Raw genomic sequence first — 14,193 nt, 5'->3', positions numbered from 1 at the left:
GTGGTCTGAAAACATAAGTGTATATAAACAAAATAAAGACAAAAAACTGTGACCTTAGTTCTTTAAGTATAGGCTATATAATACTGGATACTGCACATTGGACTTAACCTGCTGCCTGCCTGCCTGCCTGCCTGCCTGCCTGCCTGCCTGCCTGCCTGCCTGCCTGCCTGTCTGTCTGTGGAGGCGTATGTCTCCCATTTCTGCACATGTACTGTACTATACGTCACCAACAGCCGTTTCTGGCAACATCAGGGTTCCCAGTATCTCCATTTTCAGTCAATCAGTCGTATGGTAGTGGATAGCGCACTGGTAATCTGACAAGGGCTACAGCGAGTACTCTGACAACTGCTACAATGGATTGTGCATAACGAAGTGTGGTATGCACTCCGACGTGCATCGTTCCCGACTTACGTCGTTACCGACTTGCGGGTCCCTGAGTAGTGAATATAAATGTAAACCCCCACCACGAGAGTTAATGCTCGAATAATAAATACACACAGACTGTGTTTGTTTCTCGATACCAATAATGCAAAGAACAGACTTGAGTCCTTCGGAAGAATTAACTTATCTCTGTCTCTAAATGTTAATGTCAATTATCAATAGAAATTTCATTGCAAAAATATATACAGTAAACCTAAATTACATGTTCATGTACAATCATGAAGAACGATGGATATAGAAGAATATCCCAATATTGAAAGTTTTGTTTTAATCAAATGTTAATCATTCTGTGCAGGGGAGCCGACGTACTGTAAGCAATAAGCATTTGTTGCAGAAACCTTGTATCTCCATATTTCAACTTGTTGTCTTTCTAGTGCCTTACATTTAGCTATCATACAAGAATGTCATGCAAAAGTAGAACATGTATCTATAAGCTCACAGTGAGCTTGTAGATCGGCTATTTTCTCTATTTTGGAAAAAAGTGAAAGTGATTAAGCGTGTGTGGGGTTTATACATATTGAACCAATGAAAGGTATTAACAAGAGCTTGCATGATTGATCGCTACATTGGACCCATTGGAAAACACATTCTTTTTAGCATTTCCTGAAAAAGTTTTGGACATACAAGGTTTCCACCCAACAGCGAGACCATAGTATATTATTGCTTATGGCAGCGATTCTCAATGAGGGGTATACCCAGCTAAATTATTGATACTTATTATTTTCATCCATTACATGGACAAGTACAACTAGAGACCATATAGGCTACAAGAATAGCTAATTTGATCTTTATAGACAGTAACATTATTATAGACCAGATGACAGACCATATCAGACCATATCAGACCATATCAGACCATATCATTGTCTAACGATAAAATGTTCTTATTAGAAGAGATACAAATCTTATCAGATGTGGGCCCTGCGGACTAATGCATATAAAATTGGGGGTCCTTGAAATTAAAAAAAAAAAAAGTTTTAGAATCACTGGCTTAAACCACCTCAGGGGCATCATTTTACTTACAGTACTGAACAGATATGATTTGAATTTCGACACAATTAAGTGACGATGTCATGCTCTTTGAGAAGTACGTCGTACAAGAAATCAAGAAAAAAAGGATTGACAGACAATTCTTAAATCTGTGTCCATTCATAACACTCAAAGGCAGCCATAGTAGAAAAATGACAAGAATGTTGTTGATTTAGTCTCTTTGCTCTTGATATGAGTTTGATTTATATGGGGACACAGTGTTTTTATTTACTTATTTTTATTTATTTTGTTAGCTCATGATGTAATATATTGTCAATTTGTCATAAAGAAACACTTCTAGAAATACAGTGTGGTTCTGACTGTGATATTGAAGTGTGCTGTTGTTTTTCTGTACATGCTCATTCTCCTCACATCGGTGATTATACAAGGAATCATGAATTAAGAATAACAGGGGAATTTCTTCCAGGGAACACCAATTCACAATCACAGCACATCTAGACTGGCTCATGTTCAGACCGATGTTTTCTTGTCCCTTATGGGAAATCCAGCTTACAGTACAGCAAGGTTAGGAGCATATATTATGTGATGTAATATGGAAAGAGCAGTAGCTTGGACAAGGAGTATAGGGTTGGCAGGTGTTGTCTGTTACAGCTGAGCAAAATCAAAGCGTAGCGGCATAAATAAATGTTTGTTTTCGCCTGTACTGTAGTTCGGTTCTAAATCCTGTCATCTGAAAGGAAGTGGAAGTCGGATTTCACAAAAAAAGTGTGTAGAGGGCTGTCTATGATATTCTGAACTCCATACTCCTGGCGTCCTGACCGCTGACAGAAGTGATGTTCAACCTTTTTGTCACCCAACATATTCTGGCAAAGTACAGGAGAGTAGATCACCAAGTTACACCCATATACTTTACTTTAAGATAGTCCTTCATGCGTCCCTCATGCGCCACCTCCTTTTTTCCCTCGACACCAAGGGCTCCATCTTATGCCATGCTTTATCCTCAAGTAATAAACATTTCCCATGAATTACGCATTTAGGAGCTTCCACTATGCGTAAACGTTATCTTGCGGCCACACAACCCACTATTAATTTTGCCGACTCCTATATTTGCGGGTGGAGGTGTGTCTGTAGGCGTGTTGATGCGCTTTCCCTATATTTGCTATCTTATGCACACAGGTTTAGGACAATGGAAAGTGCCTCTTCAAACCACCCATAATGCGAATTCTGTTTGATAAAAGAATGCGCTCCTGACTCTGAGATGGTGAGAACTGAGTTGGAGCTGCCTCGGCTTGAGTCATGTTGCACAACAATCACAGCTCAGAGGTCTCGTTCTGTCTTAATTCTCCACAAATCTGGAATTTTACTAATCAGCAGTGTCAATTCCTTGTGCTTATTGTGTTTAATTGTCTAGTCAAATAAGTTATTAGATTTGCACGAGTGAGGCTGTGTTGGAGCTACTGGACACAAAACAACCCGGCCTCTGTATCAAATATAAATAGGCAATATTTCAAGGCAGCAACGTGTGTCGCTCTTCCATGGCCATGGGCCGTAGTGTAAATCACTGGGCATAATGTTAAATGGATAATGGATCTCTTAAAGGCAATGGCGGGTGACACAGTGATTGGTTTAATCATTGTAACGCCCAAACCACACCTATGCATAATGTAAGGGGTAATGGAGGTGTTTTAGGGACTTAGGCCGTGGCACAAGATAACACATTTTACGGGGCCACACCTCTCACACAATACTAAATCCCCAAATTAAGGAAAAATGGCCCCTGCCGCAAGATGGAGCCCCAAATATCTTCTTCAAAACATATCTGATCTACAAGCTCACAATGCTTCACATTGGGACACATTGTGAGCTTGCATAAAACTGCTACTTTTGTCCAAATGTTTACCCCTGAATAGGGTTGAAATTGTTAATATTCACCAAGACACCAACCTAACGCACATAGGCTGGCTAAAAAGACACTGCTTTGTCAGTATGTATTTATCTAGCAGAGGAAAAAAATGTCTCATTCTGACTCAGTGCAAAACGTTTCTTTAACATTTTGAAGACACTGCAAAATATCCTATTGTTGAAGTATAGCCTAACAAATAGGTTAATATTCCATTGCCTGCACTGCTGCATGTGACAATAAACCATAAACTATATATTCAGACCACGATATACTAAACGTCCCTTACTTGGAATTATATGTTATAGTTTAGTCTTTTTTTCTTCTAGGCACTGTGACTGTAATGTTTTATTCAGTATGTGCATCGGATCACATTTGTCTCTTGAGCAATGTACACTTATTAACCAGAATCTGAATTAGAATAGTTTATATTGCCATGGCCATGGGTACTGTATGTTTACACTAAAGGAATTGATCTTGGTGTGTGGTGAGTCGTTGCAGCAGTACACCGAATAACAACAGAATTATGAAATATTTACACATTCAGTAAGTTCCTCAAACATAAATAAAAGTATAGATATGATCTATATGCAAAATACAATTCAGAGGCTATTATGGCCAATGTGAGGATTAAATAAATATGAATGAATGCACTTTATGACAATGTGTACACATAAGATAGCACATTTTGCATTACACTTGTTTGTATTACTATATGTACAGAGGAGGTAATAGTGACAACAATACGTGATTGTAGCACTATCTCTCTCTCTGTGTGTAGTGTGTGTGTGTGTGTGTGTGCGTGCGTGCGTGCGTGCGTGCGTGCGTGCGTGCGTGCGTGCGTGCATGTGTCTGAGAGACAAGGAGAAAGAGAGAGAGAAAATGAGAATGTGTGTGTGTGTGTGTGTGTGTGTGTGTGTGTGTGTGTGTGTGTGTGTGTGTGTGTGTGCGTGTGTGAGTGCATGCGTGCGTGCGTGCGTGCGTGCGTGCGTGCGTGCGTGCGTGCGTGCGTGCGTGCGTGCGTGCGTGCGTGCGTGCGTGCGTGCGTGCGTGCGTGCGTGCGTGTGTACGTGCGTGCGTGTGTGCGTGTGTGTGTACGTGTGCGTGTACCTTTGTGTGATTGAGTGTCTGTCTGAGGAGGAGGAGAGGGTGGTGTAATGGTAGTCCCAGGGGCTAGTAAGGGGGAGGGGGCTTGTGTGCGGGGGTGAGTAGTGGGAGTCCCAGTCCCAGAGGTCTGTCAGTGAGGGGCAGGGGACTTGTTTGTGATCTTCACTGCCTTGGGGATAAAGCTGTTGATGGTTCATGTGGTATAGTGGACACGACAGACCGGTACCACTTGACGGTTGGTAGTTTTTGTCCACGGTGAGGGGGGTCAACGATTGTCTTTCCTGCTTGCTTCCCAGTCCTGGAGTACAGGTCCTAGAGAGATGGCAGTAAGAGTTTGGTAGAGTGCATATACTGTATATCCACTGTCGTCTGTCGGACACAATGCCATTTCCACCTGCTGCGATATGAGTGATTATGTAAGTTTGACCATGCCCTTGATTGTGACTTAAGTTTGACCTTCGACCTTAACCTTTTGTTTTTCTTTTTTTTTAGATGCAGTTGTGAACAATAGCCAAGTAAGATAAAATACATATCCATTGGCCAATCAAATGGTTCACTGCAGCTCAACAGTCAGTGTGAGGGGTGTTCAGGAGATATATGTGAGCTCTGCGTTTAAAGGCTTGAAGGCCATTGTCTGTGATGGAGTCCACCACATGCTCTGGTAGGCTGTTCCACACCTGGACAGCAGTGTGGAGAAAAGTTCTGTCCAATGTCCGTGTTTTGGAGCCTGGGGGGTCGAGATCATGTTCTGGTGTGGCTGTGCATCGGCGGGTGTTTCGCCGTCTGGTGTAAGGTGGAGGGAGCATGTCCTGGAGGTCCCTAGGGCAGTGGGGGGTGTGCATTTTGTACAGGACTGTAGCGGTGGCAACATGCCTTCTGTGGCTAAGGCTGTCACCTCCCAAAAGTGAATCTGCCCATCGCATGAAGTTAATCCATTATTGATTGCCATCACATTCGACCTAAAAATATATCATCTCTTGTTTGGACCAACCAACCTACTGATCATTCCCACCAAGTTTCAAGAAAATCAGCCCATTCTCTAGTTATTTTTCTAACAGATAAACAATGAGGCAAAAACCTAACCCCAATCCAACACTGTTGGTAAAGAAGAATTCAGAAGAATTGAAAACTCAAAAGGTTGATTTCATGCAATGTCCACACACACCTTGTACAGTCCTAGACAATGTTCAGCTAAGCCTACAAGAACTGAATGCAAAGCTAGTGACATAATAATACTAATACTAATTCTTATTAGTTCTTCTTATACTATTTCATGAACTGAATGATTGAAATTGCATTTGTGTGGTCTGCATGCAGCAGCAAATGATTACCTCGGTCTGTTCGGTCGTCGACTCGTCGTGTTGCTGAGCTAAGCGAAGACTAGTTACAGGAATCTCTGGAGTATTAGCAGCAGTACAGATTCATAACTTTGGCTGTAAAGATAGGGGGATGGTGGGCGCTGGGAGTGTCACTCCATTACTGTCCCCATAAGAATATGTAATAGCTAAAGGTCAGAGAGATTAGACATATACTTTTCTTGCTTTTGACAGAAAACAAAGCCTGCCATGTGCATGCCAGGTTGCCATGTGCATGCTTCTAATTTCACATGCAAAACCACCACGCCATCTCTGCACGCACGTTACAGCATTTGATGCACTCCCATGTGATTCTGTCTTGTGCAGCTTGTTGGTGTTTTGGCTACTGTTATGGGGAGTGAGTGGTTGTTGACCCTTTTAATAAGACCTGAGGCCGATTCTACAAATACCTTCTAAATCAGTAGTTCTCAAACCTTTTTTCACGCTATTTACAAAAAATAGCAGATCGCAGTGCGTCACAAAGTGACGTGCTGTGGGCTTCTATGTCGACTGCTATCTTTGAATAGCCAATGCAAACATTGAAACCGACGCAGATGCTTTTCTGGTTTTAATGTTTTTTTTTCCCATTGAATCTCTTTCTCTTACACCAACATTTTCTTGTGAAGTAGTTTTCTAGATTTAATTCATAAAAATCACTATTTACATTTTCTGCCACGGCAGTATCAGTTTAAAGTAGACTTACACACTAGTAGACTATAGGGAGCGCATCTAAGAGATTAACCAAAATATAGTTTACATGCATAGTTTAACAGCTTCAATACAACTTTCATTATTAGTAGTTAGTATTTCCTCAATGAGGTGCCTCTCCAGACACTATACTTTTCCAATTCCAATATTTCGAAGTGCTGGTCTCTGTGAATACCTATATTCCTTGATTTGTTTTTATTGACTATACATTTAGAATGACGATTCAAATTTTCATGACAAATATAAATAGTCTAGAATTTGGACTAAGACCTTACAATAAAATATTTTCAATCGTCACAATAGTCATGTCACATGTCACAGTATCTTAGTGCCATTTCACAGTTCACTATTTCTTGCTGTTGTATTTGTGCAGGCATCTAAACATTCCAGCAAATTTATAAAACATCACATGTGATTGAATTTGCATTATATGGTTTTGTTTATCCTTTTGCTGTTATGCAGATTCATTTGAATGGTTCTACTTTCTTCACTTGTGGATACGAATGTACGTTTTGAGGGGGAGACAGCTTTTGAATGCGGCTGAAAGAGCCATCTCACAGAGGGACAAATTATGAAAACAGTTTGCCACAATTAGCAGCTGATGTTTCCATTGCGCCAGGACCTCAGAGACATAATTAAAGGCTTTTGTATTCTTGTCTATAGGAAACATGTTAATCGGAAGGCTATTGACAGAGGTTCACAAGAAAAAGTCCTAAGTGTAAAGCCTAAAGTGCCTAGATTTGTGTGAACCGGTTGTGATGAATGACATTCACTATGATAATAAAAGGGAACTATGTTCCATGTTGTTTGCTGGCCCCATGCTATTAGAGTCAATTTCACAGGATGCTAAAAAGAAATGCTTTTCCATTATTTGATGGAGTTGACTAATTCTGTGTACAAGCCTTTGCCATTGTGCTTATCCCATTATTCTGAAAAGGGCAAAGCAAATTATACACAGCGATCTTTCCTCCCAAGGAACAGGTTCCCCCTGTTTATTAAATTTGTTAGAGTGCTTCCAAGCAATACGCATTTTATCCTCTTAACAGTCAAATTACTATATACTCCAGCAATTACTTAATGTACTCTAATGAGATTTCCCCCCCATGAAACGGAAGGATTCATTTATTTTAATGTGACGCCGTCCACAGGGCACTTTATGCATCACATCCCTCCACAATCCAGGGGCTCTGGAGTCATAAATAGTGAGATCAGCATGGCTTTCTGAATTGCCACAGAGCAACAGAGGTGTGTGATCCGAATCACCCAGTCACATAGGATCTTGTCTGGGGGGAGACTAGTGGGTCACAGGTGCAACTCCTGAGCTTAGCTAACTGTGCCTTCTCCAGCAGTATTGAAATATTAATGGACAAATCTATTGATTGGAACCCTCTACTCTTTCCAGTGTAAATTGAACAGAAACGCACGCACGCACGCACGCACGCACGCACGCACGCACGCACGCACGCATGCACGCACGCACGCACGTATTTTCAAATATTTGCAACTGAATGGCTGTAAAATGGAAATGAAGAGTTTACATAGTACACATATAGTACTGTACATGTATAAAATTTCCTTAATGATTATATCTGGTTTCAGTATTTATTTATGATGTATTTTCTCTATTATTAAGGTTATTGTAGAGGTCAATTTGTATGGGGGTGGGGAGGGGGGCGGGGCGGTGGTCGCGAGACACGGCCAAAGCATTTCCGGGGGTCCCCAGCCAAAAACGTTGAGAACCCCTGGTCTAATGCACATCAAACTTGGGGTCCTTGAAATTAAAAAGGCTGAGAATCGCTGATCCATTTAACCAGTGTTCAGTATAGTATTCTGTAAAGGGTCATGCATTCCCAATGATCTGTTTCATACTCTTATCAGATACAGTAGAGTAGTACTCTCTCTCTCTCTCTCTAGCACACATGCACACACGCAAAAAAACACCCTTCATAGATGATGACTTCAAAGGTGATATCCCTGTTTGAACTGTAGCATTCGGCACAGCACGGTGCTCCATGAAAATTAAGGTTGTAATGAAAATGGTGTTATATCTGCTTTTAGAAATGCTGTTTCAATGACTACTCTTCTCAGCAAAAACATGAAAAAAATAATACTTATTTATTTTAATTTTTGTATCTTTTCAAATCCTCCTCTTGTACATTAGAGTCCTCTGTTTTCATTCATCACATTATCTGATTATTTTCATTACTTTTGGTAGTGAAAATATTATCCATTTAAATTATACTATGCTTATACTGTATTCCCTATGGGCCCTATACTTAGTTGACTGTATTCCCATTGGCTGAATTATTTTTATTTTTATTTTTGTATTATCTTCGCCCAACAGAAAATCACAAAATAGTTGTGAACAGTCTGTTGGATTGCCCCCCTCCTCCCTATATTAACATGGTACTTATTTATATCATGTTCTTGTTTCTTTTCAGGGGGGATTTTTGAACAAACCGAAGGACCTGTTCCACTTGTCAGCGGAGAGGAGCTTGCTTTTAAATTTGCAGTCAATAACATAAACAGAAACAGGACTTTGTTGCCAAACACAACATTAACATACGACATACAGAGGATTAATATCTACGACAGTTTCGAGGCTTCAAGGAAAGGTGAGTGTCTTGATCAGTGTTTCTTTAAAGATGGTGAATATGCTTCAGTGAAGGTTCTGGACAGTGAAAAACGTTTGTTAACTTGTAGTTTGTAGTTTGTGAAATTATGTAATTGCCCTGCCTACATGTTACTGTAATCAGTAACACAATAATGTAATTGAATTAATTGATTAAATAATTACTTAAATTATTTTAATTTAACAGTGAATTACACTCTACATAATGGCAACATAATGAAATAGGCATGTTTTTGGTTTTGAATGTGCTGTCTAATTTATAGGTTGGCCTAGTACAAAGCTGGGTTGTGACAAAAACAAAGAAATGTATTACACATTTGAAAAAAGTAATGCATATTACTACATTAAAAAAGTAATGCAAATTACTAGTAGTGTGTTACATTTGTTGCATTAATTTTGAGAACTCCACTGCATCCCAGAGTCATCACTGTGATTGTGCCAGTATGATTCATTGCACGTGACAAATAAAAACTTGATCAATATAACATTAAACCTTGCATATGCCGTTATCAGCACAAATCCATATCCTAGCAAGGACATACAGTACACAAGATCTTTTTTTTTTGCTCTTTTATACCACAAAGCCAACAGCCCAGAGCAGGTCAATCGAGGTGTCACTGCATGGTAGTGGCTATAACTGCATCAAAATAAAACTATCAATGTATAAAACTGAATTTAGGAACAGTAATTCCTCTGCACTTGGGCAGTGCAGGGTAACATTTGTCTAGGAGTTTGAATCCACTGCGGTGCATGCTGAGTATATGAACACCATTGCCTGTGTCGGGAGGGAAGCAGGGTGGGGATGGCGATTTGTGTTGCTGCACTAGCGACTCAAATGGGCTGGAGTGGTGCCTATAGTGGGGGTGTTGGAGTAGGACGGAGGGCGAGACGCTGCATCCTCCTGGTGGGGAAAAGGAACAGTATGCATACTGCGTTACAGACTAATGTAATGTGTTATACACCCACACTGCATGCAAGCAAGTAGCAATAAACCATATTTACTTTGCTTTGCATTATAGTATTTTCCTGCTCACTACTCTCTGCCTTTTCTATTAAACAATATAGGCCTACTCGTTCCAAATGTCAATTCTTTTTTTAAATTGTAGCTATACAAACCTTATTTGAGCTTCAGAGCCAGACATCTGGAAGCGTGCGTGCGTGCGTGCGTGCGTGCGTGCGTGCGTGCGTGCGTGCGTGCGTGCGTGCGTGCGTGCGTGTGTGGCGTGCGTGCGTGCGTGCGTGCGTGCGTGCGTGCGTGCGTGCGTGCGTTCTGCGTTCATGCATGTGTGTAACATGCCCAACGCTGATAGTCATGTATTTGAAATTCTCAGAAAATCATTGGCAAATGTATTGTTGAAGATGTAACACTCTAACATGCTTTCTCCTCTTACCATTCTAGCTTGTGACCAACTGTCATTAGGTGTAGTGGCAATATTTGGGCCCTCACATAGCTCATCGTCCAATGCCGTGCAGTCCATCTGCAACGCACTGGAGGTACCACACATCCAAGTGCGATGGAAACATCATCCAATGGACAACAGGGACTCCTTTTATGCCAATTTATACCCAGATTATTCGTCATTAAGTTATGGCATACTGGACCTGGTGCAGTACCTTAAATGGAAAACGGCCACCGTTGTATACGATGATAGCACAGGTGAACAGGCTTTAATTTCCACTCTGTATAAATGAATTAATTACTGTATGTATACAAATCACAATATTCCTGTGTACAATTGCTGGACATGGGGTATTAGTGTTTGTGCTGTTTTGTCCCCCCCTAAAGGTCTTATTAGACTTCAGGAACTGATAATGGCCCCCTCCAGGTACAATATCAGACTGAAGATCCGCCAGCTACCGCTGGATTCACAGGACTGCAGACCTCTCCTCAAAGAAATGAAGAGAGGACGAGAGTTCCGCATCATCTTCGACTGCAGCCATCACATGGCTGCACAGATTCTCAAACAGGTGAGCGTGATGCTTAATTGATTCTCTGTTGTATCATAGTGCCAGAAATAGCCCATCTAAAAACACTTTGTGACCACAGATAGCCGATCCATACAAGCTCACATGACGCGTTGTAAACTTGTGAGCTTGTATGCATGCAGCCTACTGTAGATCGGGGTTTTTTTTACAGACGGCGTACTGTATAAATCAGGCTTGAGGTGTATGCAGTACGGACATCATAGAGTGCAACTTCATGTAAAATGCAGCGTGTACACACTGTGCGCTGCTTCTCAGATCTTCGCATGGCTGGATAGATGAAAGCGCGAGCGCCTCGTCGCAGCTGTCAAACGACGCCAATTCACTCATATCAGATCATCTGTTACCAAAAGTAACTACAGTCAGAGGACGTACATCAAAAAGAGCATCCGAGCCCAGCCATATTGCTTGATATTGAAAGGGTGTTTTGTTGTGACATATGTTGTGTTTGCGGCTGAAATATGGTTGGTGGAAGTTTACGGTTACGTTACGAAAATCACAAGGTGGTATGACAGTCATAATCTGGTATGTTAACTGTCCTTCACTGCCATTTAAGATAGAGAATTAGCCGTTCCTGTGCTTGTTCCAAAATTAATATTGTGTCTTAATGTTCTATTTTTCAGTGAAATGCCTTGTGATTTCTGCATACAATCTCTGTCTGGCTGAAGGCACAGCTTGCACAGAATTCGATTTACATTCTGAGGCTCAGGCAGTAATGACAGAATTTATCAGCTACCCCACCAAAGCTGACCTGCAGGCCACTGCCACTTTATTACATCTTAACAAAAGAGCTGTGCCTATCCACTGAAATAAATGGAAAATTGTAAGCATTTAATTTATGTTTTGACTGTGAGAAGCAGTGTTGATGTACCACGCACGATGGAGTAAGGAGATAATGGATTTGGAAGAGTTTAGTCATGGGTGCATCAAACATTATGTCCTCTCAGCACTACTTTACTATACTATTTTTGGAATGTTGTTTGACGGTCCCAGTGCTCCCAGTAAAATGTATTTAAATATAATTTAACCATAACTCACTCAGATTCCTGCAAATGTGTACAAAATGTACGCCCTCTCAGAGTTAAATTAGCATGGAGGATTTGACTGGGTAATGGGTATACAACCTGTCCTGGTCCTTGCTGTATGACAGGATTACCCAGATGCAACAATCCTTCTGTCAAGTTGCATGCGTCCTGCAGGTGGAGGGGAAGGGAAAGGGAAAACATGGCAGTTCAGACAGACCTTCTGCTTGGAACATAATAGGAGCCATATCCCAAGTGTCTCTTAAAAGCACTGACCTCTTTTACAATGGTTCCATCCCAGTGGCTCTGTCACGTTTTTGTTTTTTTCTTCTTTTTTTTAAGTGCCTCTGCCACCACTGGTGGAGTCAGGGACAGAAGGAGTTTGCTGAAATGAGGTTGATGTACAACAGAACAGAACAGAACAGAACAGAACAGAACAGAATATAGACATGAAGAATAGAATACCATGAAGTGTGACAAGTGTCACGTGTCTAATTAATTGCGCTATTAGGACAGAATCGTTGTGATAATGTTTCAGTCAGCAACTGGCACTTTAATTTATGAGCACACCTGGTTACAATATGACAAATGGCATGACGTTTTAATGCCACATGGTTTCGGCCGGCATCGATAGATGAAGCAGAGAATTCACCTTTAAATCACAGGTTTCTTTATTTACACAACCTTGGCTTCTCTTCACAACAGATGGCATGGCAATTAAATAGTGTATAAGAAACACTGCTGCCAGGGGAATGTGTGGTGCTTTTGAATGTAGATTGAGTGAAAGAAGTGGGGAAGAGGGGGGGGGGGGGGGTGGATATGGGACAAAGATTACCTCTCTCTGTTGATTGAAGGCTCCCCTTTCTCCTGGGAAAACATCACATGACCCAAGCCATTGCAAACCATTTAAATGCATAGAAAAAGCATCTATGTTGGTTGCTCTTGAGCCGCAGCACAGATGCACACGATGCTATACCACAACAACAGGCAACAGCAGAAACCTCTCCAAAGAACAACGGGCAATTGACATCATTCAAATATTTTCTTTTTCTTTGTATGAATCATCTTCCTGATGAAAGACTATTTCTGGATCTATGTAACATTGTTTGTGATATTGATTCCAAATTGCCCTGATATTACAAAGTGACCTATTTCTAATCTCTCGTGTATCTCTCTCTCTCTCTCTCTCTCTCTCTCTCTCTCTCTCTCTCTCTCTCTCTCTCTCTCTCTCTATTTCTCTCTCTCTCTCTTCCAGGCCCAGACCATGGGGATGATGACAGAGTACTACCACTACATCTTCACCACACTGGTAATGCACCACGCCTCTTAATGCAAATCCAGGCACACTTGTTCTCATCTCGCCACCGAGTGAGCATGAGATGAATGAAGGCTAATTGCCAACAGCCTTTTGGATCCGGTCCATAATATCAATGTTGTTTGACAAACTGGCAGCATAATGGAGTCTTCAGCGTAAACAAAGATTCTCCTACGGTAAAGTCAACAGAAATCTTTGAAGAGGCAGATTAAAAGCAACAGATTGTCAGCTGTCAGCACTGAATGTCTCTTCTGAGGTTGAAAATGGCACAAAGAGAGAAATAAGCTTGGGAGCATGCAGTGACAGAGATATTATGACTGGACTGATTGGTGCTATAATTTTAAAGTGAGGAGTAACAATTCCTAAATTACTCAGACAAGATCATTCATACACCATATATCTAATTCATTTATTTTCTATTTCTGCGTGCGTACGTGCGTGCGTGCGTGCGTGTGTGTGTGTGTGTGTGTGTGGGGGGGGGGGGGGGGTAGGGTGGGGGCGGAGGTCATCTGAGTAACACGTCTAGATTGCTGTGAAAGAGCCCTCATCTTCTCTCAAGTGTATGCTTTGTGGATAGCGCAGCCATCAATCCCGGTGGAGCCCTGCACAAGGCTAATGACAACATAGATTCTGCCTATCTGGCGACAAAGGAAAGCAGCAAGAATGAATACCTCCTTGAATTGTACTGCTCTGATCTCTCTCTCTCTCTGTCTCCTCATCTCCTCTCCTCTCTCCGTCTC

The 14,193-nt window shown here is 41.4% G+C and overlaps 1 protein-coding gene across 1 annotated transcript in view; it reads left to right on the top strand.

Annotated features, from left to right (window-relative positions):
- grik3 (glutamate ionotropic receptor kainate type subunit 3) overlaps positions 1-14,193 on the top strand; it is a gene marked incomplete at both ends in the record, with an annotated part of 119,931 nt that overhangs the window by 53,895 nt on the left and 51,843 nt on the right. Inside the window, 4 exons of the mRNA XM_079502968.1 lie at positions 8,943-9,116; positions 10,533-10,790; positions 10,920-11,101; positions 13,394-13,447. Of these exons, the coding sequence (XP_079359094.1) occupies positions 8,943-9,116; positions 10,533-10,790; positions 10,920-11,101; positions 13,394-13,447 (668 nt within the window). The remainder of the gene's footprint in view (positions 1-8,942; positions 9,117-10,532; positions 10,791-10,919; positions 11,102-13,393; positions 13,448-14,193) is intronic.

This window comes from Electrona antarctica, assembly GCF_951216825.1.
Source record: "Electrona antarctica genome assembly, chromosome: 6".
Lineage (NCBI taxonomy): Eukaryota > Metazoa > Chordata > Actinopteri > Myctophiformes > Myctophidae > Electrona > Electrona antarctica.
This window is presented reverse-complemented; position numbering and strand designations above follow the sequence as displayed.